Source organism: Fukomys damarensis, unplaced genomic scaffold, assembly GCF_012274545.1.
Source record: "Fukomys damarensis isolate Sample0158 unplaced genomic scaffold, DMR_v1.0_HiC HiC_scaffold_1, whole genome shotgun sequence".
Classification (NCBI taxonomy): domain Eukaryota; kingdom Metazoa; phylum Chordata; class Mammalia; order Rodentia; family Bathyergidae; genus Fukomys; species Fukomys damarensis.
Genome location: NW_022900913.1, coordinates 68996455 through 69007746, shown reverse-complemented (window position 1 = coordinate 69007746; position 11292 = coordinate 68996455). Strand labels below are relative to the sequence as shown.

General features: G+C 50.9%; 1 protein-coding gene across 1 annotated transcript; it reads right to left on the bottom strand.

Annotated features, from left to right (window-relative positions):
* Positions 1–11274, bottom strand: Znf488 (zinc finger protein 488). The gene is made up of 2 exons (XM_010622533.3): positions 11199–11274; positions 1–2319 (listed from the first exon to the last, which is right to left on the bottom strand). The coding sequence occupies exon 2, from the start codon at positions 2156–2158 to the stop codon at positions 1220–1222; it is 939 nt and encodes a 312-aa protein (XP_010620835.1). The 5' UTR covers positions 2159–2319; positions 11199–11274; the 3' UTR covers positions 1–1219.
* Positions 11275–11292: the final 18 nt, after the last annotated feature.

The window sequence follows — 11292 nt, the reverse complement described above, 5'->3', positions numbered from 1 at the left end:
TTTGACAGAGAGAAAAGTGCCCCAGAGAAGGGCAGAAGAAATGTGTGTGTGTGTGCGTGTGCATGTGTGTGTGCGTGTGTGTGTAAGCAGCAAGATTCAGGCAGAGTATGAGGCAGGCTTGGCCATGTGTTCCAGTTCCTGAGTCACTCAGGAAGCCCCTTGTCCACATGGAACTGCTCACACATGTGGCAGTCTGGGAAGGACAGGAGCTCAGAGTCAGGGAACTTGGGTCTTGTTCTGTCATCTCTGCTTCTGAGCAATGGTCTGAGGAAGCTGTGAAGCTCTTTGAACTTAGTTTCTGCTGCAGTAAGGTGAGGATTAGGTATCAGCACCAGGTGCTGTTGTGTGAAGGGGTGAAAGAAAAATGCCAAGTGCACAGGGAAGGTCTCACATGAGCTGAGATGCCCTTTCCCACCCTGCCCAGGACAGCAGCCTCAGCAGCCGCCTTCTGTGGACAGGGCTTGTGCTCATATCTTTTTGCAGACCCCAGAGCAGATGGTAGGTTGGATTACTGGCCTGTGTTCCTCACACACTCTTGGTATCACCATCAATGAGGCTTGCTCTACACATCAGTACCAACATGGAGCCTGGACTTGATTCACCCTGCCGCTGGAGCCACAGCCAGCTAAGCCTGTTCACCTGGCCTTGCTGCAGACCCATGGCCAAAAAACACCTGCCCGAACTCATGTGCCCCTGAGATTTCCCTGATGACAAGACTAATGAGTCCAGACAGTGACCACAGACCTGTCCTCAGTGCCCATGGTGTGCCAGGCAGCAAGCAGGCCACTCTTCACACAGCTGCTCTATTACACTCAGACATGGTCAATTCCAGTTTGCTGATGAGGAAGCTGAGGCTCAGCAGGTCCAAGGCCATGGCTCCAGCACTAATGTAGGCTTATCTGCCTACACAGCTCATCCTGTGCCCCAAATACATTTCTGTGCAGAGTAAAATGAATGCAGCTGGGTGCAGCCCCGCTCCCTGTGCCCATGGCTTCACTAGCCTGGGTAAGCAAAGCAGCACATTCCTTCATCTTACAACTTCATTTCCTGAAAAGCCTCTCACAAGAGCTCCACTGTCTTTTTCCAGTCAGGATTGAGCTGTTCATCCATAGATGCCAAAGATCACAGGGTTCTCAGACCTGGGACATACTCCAAACAGGCCAGGAGCCACCTCTGACACCACAGGACACTGTACCCAAGACTTTGCCCCTTCATACTGCTAACTGTGTGACGTCATGTGCCTGGAAAGATGGTGGCGCTCCCGGAAGTACTCATGGCAGACAGGACAGGTGAGGGCCTCTTGCCTACATATCTTAGGATGGGGATCCGGCCCTGCAGGCTCCTTCTTATGGTGGGAGCGCATGTGGAAGACGAGGTCAGAGGTCAGACGGAAGGAGCAGCTGCACCGGGCACACCAGTTCTGGGTGGACAAGCCCAGGGAGGTGAGTGTGGGTGGCAGGAGGGCCTGAGAGGCCGGTGAGTGGGATACTGAGGGTATGGGGTCTCCCAGGGCCTGGACAGGCTCTAGCCACAATGTGGGGGCACCCTCAAAAGCGCTACAGAACAGAGTGTTCTGCGACAGCGTTTGCAAGTTCCAGAGGTCCCCCACCACCAGCTTGGAAGCTGACAGTCCATTCCAAGTAGGGATGTCCACAGCTCGAAGGAGTCCAGACAGCTCACCCAGGGTGTCCTGGAAGATAGGCCTCTCTGCTGGGCGCTTGGTGGGTTTTCTGAAGGCACTTTTCTGCTCCCCACGGGCTGCACCAGGCCACACAGAGCAGGCTGGTGCCCTGGGAATGTCTGGGGTCAGCTTCTGGGGGCCAGGGTGGCCTGTGGGAACCTCACACTCCTTGTCCTGGGTGTAGCCACTCCCCAGCCGCTCCAGTGCCCTTGGCAGCTCCATAAAGGCACTCAGCCTCTCCCCACTGCACCCCTTCTGGGGTAGCGGCTTGCCTGGTCTGGGCTTGCTGGGTGATGTTGACATGGCCAGATCAGCACAGGACACATCCCGGGCACCCCTGCCGGTACCAGCCTCAGAGCCCAGGCAGGTTGTTTTTTCCAGCGACACTGGCTTGTGGCCCTTGCGTTGCTCAGGTTCACTCAGCTGCCATCTGTTTTCAGCTGAAGGGCTCAAGGGAGCCCCTTTCCCAGCAGCCATGGTGATCAGCAGGGCCTAGGAGGGGTGAGCAAAGGGCCTGCTTGTGGCAGTCATCAGTTTGTAGGGTGTGGGCTCCGAAGGCCTGGCTCACCCCAGGGGAGCTGTGAGATCAGGGAGCTGTGAGATCAGTGCTGCCAGTAACATTTCAGGGCCACTGGGATCTGAAGGGAGGAAGCAACAGGCAATGAGATGATAGCACCAGCCATTGAAGGAACCATCCTGTAGAATGAAGTCAGACAAACCCCAGATTTGCAGGCCTCCTTTGCTGTCTGTCTGTGAACTGGGAGGAGTGGCCATGCTGCCTCTGAGCAGAGGACAGCTCAGAGGGCTTTGCAACCAGAGTGCACAGCTGCGCAGCAGCAGAGGGAAACATTCAAGGAGCAGAAGCTGGCAGAGGAAGATACCCTGGCAGGGTAAGGCAGAGACTCCAGGCAGAAACAGAGACAGAGGCAGTTCTAGAAGTCTGCTTTTGTGAGTGCCTTTATAAGGAGTGGTGAAAAATACTGTTGCTGAGTGCCCAATGGAAAGGCAGCTCATAAAAGCATTACATGGTGTCCTCACCCACCTTACTCACTGTGTCTGGCACTGAGTGACTTCTAGCTCTTCCCCAAAGTCAGAATGACCATAAAAGGAACGCATTTTTAACCCATTTCGGACACTGAGGCAGCCATGGCTGCACAACTAGACCCTCAGAAAGGTGGACTTCCTGAACTACTTCCAAAACTGGCAAGAACAATGGGATGAGTGTGTCTGAAGGGTGGGGGATATGTTGAGAGGGATTCATGGCAATCTATCTTTTACTTTGCTGGAATAATTCTGATTTTAAACATTCACCGCATATTTTGAGCACACCACCCACGTACCTACTTGTGCTAACAGGAAGGCTCTCTCTAAAACCCTGAACATGTCAGTTCCCCTCCGAGTTGGCAGCACATCACAGTGCCCACAACAGGACAGGCACCCAAGAAACCTTTGCGGATGGATAACAAGGCAGCAGGATGTGGATGAGCAACTGTCAGAAGTCCACTTTGTCCTCGCAAGGGTGTGGCCCACCCCAGAGAATGTGAGTGGGCCATGTCCACGCAGGCCCAAGGAAAGAGAGCTGCACTGAGAGAGGGCCGGGAGCCTTCGAGGCTCCTACCCTGTGCTCCTTGGGGTCCTTCACCTCTGCCCATCAGCAATAGAATGACAGCCACTGCTGTCCAGCTCCGACCTAAGATCAAAAGAGGGCCCCACACAGTGGGCTGAGCTCCTCACATCTCTCATGCCTGCTTGCCCTGGTTCTCCCACCGCACTGGGAACCAGCCTGGTTTCACCTTAGGGCTGTAGCAGCTTCCAGCATCAGCATTCTGTGCTGCCTGGGGAGAATGCAGAATGACCCAGGGTGCTGGGAGTCACTGTGGAGCGGGGGTTACACGCAGACTCTAAAAGCGCTCTTCCCTCAGTGTTGGACTGAGCTCACTCTGATGGAGGCTGAAGGAGGCAGAGTGAGGGTCAGAGCTCCCTAACGGAAGAAGACAAACATGTTCATTGCAGTATTGTTTATAGTTGCAAAAAGCAGCAAATAAATGCTTAATGCAGAGCCATGGTGAAGAAGCCAGGATGCATGCCCAGGATGAAATGCTAAGCACCGTGGAAAAAACTGTCATGGTTTGGGTCATAAGTGTCTCTCACAGGCCGGTGTGCCCACAGGACAGAGGACACCATGCACCCTAAAAATTAGTTTCTATTCACACTTGGCCAGGCCAGACCCACTTTGAAATCCAGGGAGACAGAGGAGGGAGATCCAAGAATCCTTTCTCTGAAGACCCTTATACTTCTTGACAGCCATTAACTCCTCTGGGTGCCCATGAGGTTGGCATAGGACTGCACTTACCCTTCTTGTCTTACCCTGGCCATGGAAAAAATGGAAGGGCTGAGCCCATCAAGCTATGCCTAGCCTTCCAGATAGCCAGACCCAGGGGAACAAGGACTCAAGCCCAAGCATCTTGGAGAACCCAGTGCAGACACCCACAGAAGTTTCACCTACTCTTTCGAGGCCAGGGGTCAAATCATGCTCAAAGACTAGATTTTCCTCCCAGTGGAAATCATAACCAAGTACACTGCCAGAATGCATGACTCTCTCCTGCTCGGTGGACTTCTGGATGACCTCCTGAGGTTTATCCACAAACCCAGGGAATAGCCATCACCTGCAACATGCGGAGCACAGACCAGCTCAAGGCATGGATAGCCCTGACTATGCTCAACGACGCCGCTGGACTTTGGGCCCTGGACGGAGAGCCCCAACCAGTATCATGGCATTCAAGCATGGTGTACAAAACCTTCAGGACTGGCTGGCTGAACTAAAAGGCTCCCCTCCAGTCCCAGATTCTCAAACCAGCCAAAGGGAAGGGAAGGTTCTTGTTCCTCATGACGAAAAGCAGCCACCGGAGGGTCTAGCTTGGTTTGATGCTACATGGAGTTCCTCCTAACCAAACCCACCTTTTGTTCCTGCCATGGGGCTCTCAGACACAGCCCATGCCCTACTCTTTCCAGCTCAGTTCTTCAGTCAACCCCAGTGCTACGATCATTCCCATCACACCCAATCACTGCTATAACCATCTAACTCATTCCTTCTCAGCTGAGTTGGCCATAGCAGGTCTCTGCTGCTTTCGTTCAAATAACTCTTATTGTCCGTGATACAACAACTCATGCTTGCTGGGATAATAAGGCTGACAGGATTCCAAAGAGGAGGAATGACAGCGTCACATGCACACACACAGGCACACACACACACACACACACACACACACACACACACCAGATGCCAGTGAGTCCGCACTGGCCAGCACCTGTCTGCACCCAGGACACACCTGTCATGTAACAGCCTGAAGGCCTCACCTGCCAGCTCAGCTTGGCTGACAGTTCTGTCTTGTCTGTCCCCTGGCAATCGTGGTTCTCATTCCTCACTGGTTGGCATGCTAATTCACTGGCCCCTCAGGAGTGCCAGGCTATATCAGAGACGGGGACAGGATCTTCTGCAGGGACAGGTGGCCAAGGATGAGACCTGGAGGGGAATACACCCAGCTTAGCCAGTCCCTATAGGCCAGAAGCACTCACTCTCGATCCCTCAAGCAAGGATCTACTAGTTTCTCTGCTCACTGGGCAAACCCCTGTCAGGGCCTGCTTGCGCTATGCTGCTGGGCACCCACAGGAGAACTAGCCTGTGGCTGTGTCCTGGAAGTGCCGAGGTTGGGTGGAGGTGGCGAACCATGACTGTCAGTGAAGGCACCCAGGAGGGGTGTGCATCTTCCCTGCCGGGGTGGCTCCAGTTGCCTCACCCTCTGGCCGTCTTCCTGTCCTGGAACTGGGAAACCTATCCTCCAGCGCCCCTTCAGCTGGTGAGTGGCAGTGATACAATCAGACTCCATGGAGCAATGGTGGGAACTTAAATTGCAGCCGGCTTTTTGTTTCACTGAAAGCTCTAAAATGTTCTCCATCACTGCCATAGAACATTCCGAAGTCTTCCCCATTAGGAAAATTTCCACAAGGCTTGTGGTGACTCTAGGAAAGAGTGACTGGGTGACTTCCAGAGACAACATGTACAAACATCACTTGGGCTCTATCCTTCTGTCCTCTCCTTGGCTCCTCCCCCAGCCCTGAAGAAAACACATGGTACGGGCATCCAGCCCTGCTTTTCCTCTGGGGCTCCAAAGATGAGACAGAAATCAGCTCTTAGACAGAGGGAACCATGAAGTTTCCCAGAAAACAAACCTCAACATTCCCTCTTTTGCTAAAAGATTTTGTGCAAGCACAAGTGCACACACACACACACACTCTTATACAAACACACATACACTGACACACACAGACCTCACAACCTCATAAGCCCTCGTTCTCTTTTACTCTTTTAATGTCTCTCAATTTCTTGTCTCTCTTCCAATCTCTCTCCTCGCCTTGCCACACAGTATAGTCCTTAAGCCTACACAAGAGCCTGTCCCACTGTCCCCTGATCCCACAGCACCTTCTATGACCACCACCACCTTTGTAGACAAGCTATGTGGCTGCCCTCAGGGTTCAGGTGAGCTTTGGTAATTGGTGTCCAAACTGTCCAAGGTGCTCGGGGCCAGGGATGTGAACCCGATCATCTTGGCACTAAAATGGAGATGAGGTTTCACAGCAGAAAGAACACAAGTTATCAGGATGCTTTCTGATAGAAATATAAACTTCCTTCATCAACTCCATACTGTCTGCTTGCACTTAATTTCACTATATGGCTTAATGCACTTGATTTCATTTAATTTTCACAGCCAGCACCTGAGGGAGACTTTGTGCGTGCACTGATCTCTGATCTGCCACAAGCCATCTTGCTAAGCTCAGTGCCACTTCCCAGCTTTCTGAGTCCCCGGTGGATCTGGACAGCACCAACTGCTGAGTTCTATCCCATTCAACTTCATGCTGCATTAATTACACACTCCGAATCTTACAGAGGAGGAAGAAGAAGAGAAGGAGACACATCATAATAATGAAAAGAAAGAGAATGAGAAAGAAAGGAGGAGTTGAAGATATGACTTGGATGGAGACCTCTGCCTGCCACCTGGGAGTCCCCAAAGGGCCACCTCTGTCTCACAAATCATCGCTGCTTGGGACAGGTCACTCTGGCAAGTGCAAAGGTGTCTCCAAAGCTCCAAAGCTCTGTGGCCCCTCTCCAATTCCCATCCACCCCGAAAGCTACCAGAGGGAAGCCCCTCCAGATGGAAAGTTAAGTGGCTTTGCCATGGCATGTTTCTAGGGAGTCCCTTCCACCAGTCAGTGGTCATACTTTTCCTTGTGTAGCCCTCATTTCTATCCCAGGACTTTTCCCAGTGGAAGCCTCACTTCACACCTTATCCTTCTCCTGGCTTGTCCTGGGTCACCCATGACCCCTGGTGCCTCTCAGATGACCTGGAACCTCATCTCTAGGTTATTCCATAATGTGGTCAGGGATTTCTGGGTCAGGAGCCTGATGATACAAACAGCTCTCAGTGCTGTCTCACTCCTCTCCTCTGGGGACTGCCACCACCCTGGACACCTGCAGGGTCATCCTCTGTCCTGACATTCTCTGGGCTGAGTGGAGCTGCTTGCTCCTTCTTCTTTGTCCTCCCCAATACCAGCTGCCCTAGGCAGCAAGGGGTCTGTGCTCTCCTTGTTCATCTTGCTCCAGACCTCATACAAAAAGGTGCTTTGTTGTTGTCAGCTGTTCTTGATGGCCTCGGTTCATCCTGGCTCTCGCCCTGACACCCCCCATTGGTCCTTGTCACTCCATCACTGTGTGCCTGCTGAGAAGGGCTCTTCTTGTCACCCTCGATTCTCTTCACTCTGGCCTTAAGCAGATATCCCCCCGAGTCACACAGACCTCACTCAGAACCGGCTTGTGCTCTTTCTGTTTGGAAGAGGCTGACTGAATTCCAAGACACTCCAACCATTTTCAATGTGTTCTGGGTCACATTTGTGATCATGGGATCATAAAGTGACAATCTTGGATACATTCTGACATGGAGTTCCCAGAGCCTATAACCTGATGGATCTGGTCTTTCCTACCATGGGGGATAGTTCTTGCTAAAGTTTCCTTCCAGCCCTTCTGGCCCACCAACCATGGTGAATGCACTACTGACCCACATGGCAATGACATGCCCTGGGAGATGAAGCCTCTCCAGCCCAGGGTGTTGAAAGCATGTGTATCTTTGCCTCTTACCTGCCCATGGGCACCCACTGCAGGCCAAGCATTCCAACAGCTGGGAAGCTCTGGCTACGTTCTCCCACATTACCTGGCTATACGTCTGTGCCTTAGCCCAACTGTCCCAGCTAACCATCCTACCTCCACAGAGAGGCCAAGTGTTGGGCTCCAGAGATAGAAGGTCCAGATGCCAATCAGGCTCTGCCCTTCCCATCCTGTGACCTTCTCTTTCCAAGCCACTGTCTTCCCATGTGTAAAAAGGGTCACCTAGATACACGTCTCACTGGATAATGCTAATAAGTGAGACTCAATAAATGTTTTGTAGATAAATTATTAGCACAAAGGAATGGCCAACCTTCCTGTTACTTGAAAGCTCTCAAAAGCCAACACACAACAGTGTTCAACAGATGACCAAATGACATGGGCTTCTTTCTCCTTCCTTTTCCACTTACAGACAAAAGAAAGCACGGTAAACACCCAGATGACACTGTTTGTGTGAGAGGTCTGAAGCCACTTGTCTGTCATACTAACTGGCCAGTCTCCATCTGCTCTGAGCCACAGCTCTGAAACCACATGTGCACTCCCAGGCTGTCCCTTGCTGCGTCTACCTCTCTTCAGCTGAAACAAACAACAGCAGAAGACATCTCTTGTTGTTCCAATCTTTGTGGAGCCCCCTTGTCCCTGCAGAGGTTTCCCAGATGCTCTGGAAGATTCCAGAGTATGGTCACACATTATCTTCTTCTACACAGGGAGTGTGAGCTACTGGCTTTTCCCAAGAAGGGGAATACACTTGTGTCTGGGAAGCCTCCTCACCTGAAAGTTAACCCTGAAGAGTACTCCAGGCTCCGTTGGAGGCTGGCTGGTTGATGCTATGGAGCTGGAGAAAGGAAGGCTCCCTGGCCAGCTTAGGACTCCATGCCAGCTATGACTGTTCCCCTCTAGCATCAATCCCTGCTGTGCAAGCAAAGGCAAATCCAAGTCTCTTAACACAGCCAGTCTCTGGTCCACAGAGAGGCTAGCCATAGGAGCTCACATAAGGGCAGACACCCCTCATCACCCGCTCCTGAAAGGGGCTCTGCCATGCAGATTCAGGCTGGCCATTCCAGACGATGTCCAGGACACTAGAACAGGAAGTGGGGTTCCAACAACAGCATCAACTGGCAAAAACCTGTACTATCTAGAACAAGATTCTAAATAGAACCTTACCAGAGCTGCTGCCTCACAGAGTCACATTACATGAAGGAGTCAGCTCTAAGCACTCAGGCTCCATGGGACAACTTGGGGTATAACCTCAGCCAGCCACTCACTAATTGCACAGCTTGGCACAATCACTCTGGACCTTAGTTTCCTTGTAAGTAAGACTGGGGTGCTGATCTTCACTTCACTGCCTGATTTAAAGAAGGCTCCGTGCACGAGAAATAGCAAGGCCCCAGTAAATGACAGCTCTCATTCATAAGACAGAGAATAAAATCAGGTCCCCTCGCCAGTGGTCACAACTGTGGCAGCCTACAGAGCATGGTTCATGATTTACACACCAGATCACTTGGTCAGCCCCACCTACATGCCAGCAAGAATATTATCTAAGAACAGAAACACAAGGGCATTCTTGAAGAGATTCAGGCTACACAATGAAGGAAAATGAATGTTGACGTGCTGATGCTCAAGACTCGGCTTTGTACTTATTTTTTAAAAATTGGTCAACTGTTTTAAACACTAGTTGCCACCTCCTGGATTTCTGAGAAAGAAATCTACTAAGGAAAGTAGATATGTGAATCTAAACCATTTGAAAAGCATCCCTTTCACCACCCATCTTCCAAAGTCTAATATATTAGAGGTCAATGCTTACATGATTCAAAAGACCCCAGAACTTGAAATTCAGAACAGTCTCCCAAACCTAAGTTCCATCAACAGACACACCTCTGGCTTTGTCGAACTATCCTTAATTGAACATGGTCAAATTAGTCCATTAAACACACAGCCATCTTCCTTCAACATATTTAATTTCTGTTCACTTCTGTGTGATTTACCTAGTGACAAACTTCCTATTCTGCATCAAAAGAAAAGTTAAATTGGCTGACTTATCAAGATCACAGTAAACTACAAGATCAGGTTAAATAATTTCCAAACAACCAAAGCTTTAAGCTTTAGTTGGTAATGAACAGCTTAGCATATATATTTTGTGTGCATTTCTGGTAAACAGGTACACAGATCATAAAAGTATCATTTAAATGACAATTATGTTCCTCTGACATGATTACATTTTAAATGGAAACCAGAAAACCACCTCAACATACTTTATTCCTCAAAATTTAATGACACTTGCTTTCCTAAATTTTTCAACTCAGTAGGTTTTTAAGATAATCTCCTCATTAACATGAAATATTTTCAGGCTGGTCCTCTTACCTAATGTGCACACAAACATTAATTTCAAATTCCCACAATCATCATCCTAAAATATTTCACCCAACAGTTATTTGTGTCACCGTCTGTCCATCAGTGACACCCGACAAGCATTTATTTTAGAAATTTACCATTTACTTCTTATTTTCACTCACACCCAGAGGCATCAAGTGTTCAACCCTGGCCTCTCATTGTTTTCCCAAACCCAGCTCTGAACCGCTCCCTCCGCTGTGTCCCCCAACCCGGCACCGCACAGGCTGCCTAGAAGGTGGGCACGGTGGCGGGCTCCCTGGACAGCCAGCTGCACGGATTCGCTTCCTGGTGCACATTATTGAGGAAACACGTTCAGAGAAGGATCCCATCAACGCCTTGCCTCCAAAACCAGGTATTTTCTTTGTGTTCCAGAGATGTATCATTTGATCTTTATGCGTTTTTCCCACAACAGGCACGGAACACGTTACACGTGCAGACCTTTGGAAATAATCTGTTGGAGGAAGGATCTGGGGCTGCTGCGTGGTTCTTAACCAAGTGCCTAGCACAGCCCTGGCTGAGCCCGGCTGAGCATACGGACGATTCCAGATGAAGGGACACAGGAAATCCTGCGTGCAAGGATGGACAGAACGAGGCGTGGAGGCGTGGAGGGGCAGAGGCTTAGACAGATGTATGGGGGAGGGAGAGGTGCAAAAAGTCAGCCTAGGGGGAAAATCAAGGCAGAATTTTCCTGCGCAGAAAAGAAATGGAGAGAGAGGGAGAGGGACGAGAAAAAGCGAAAAGGAGGGCATAGAGAATAGACAGACAAGAAAAAAGTGGAACAGAAGAGAGAAGACAGGAGAGCGGGGGACGGCACCGGAGAGGAGACTGGAGACGCGGAAGGGCAAAGTCCGCAGGACTCGGATTCAGCCCCGGGAAAGGTCGGGTCGAGGGCAGGACCGGGACGAGTCTCACCTGCTCCGGCGGCGGGAAAGGTACTCGGTGCAGGCTGCAGCTCGGAACTCAGCCTGGAGCCCCGGAGCCAGTCCCCGCCTTCCCGGGTGCTCCC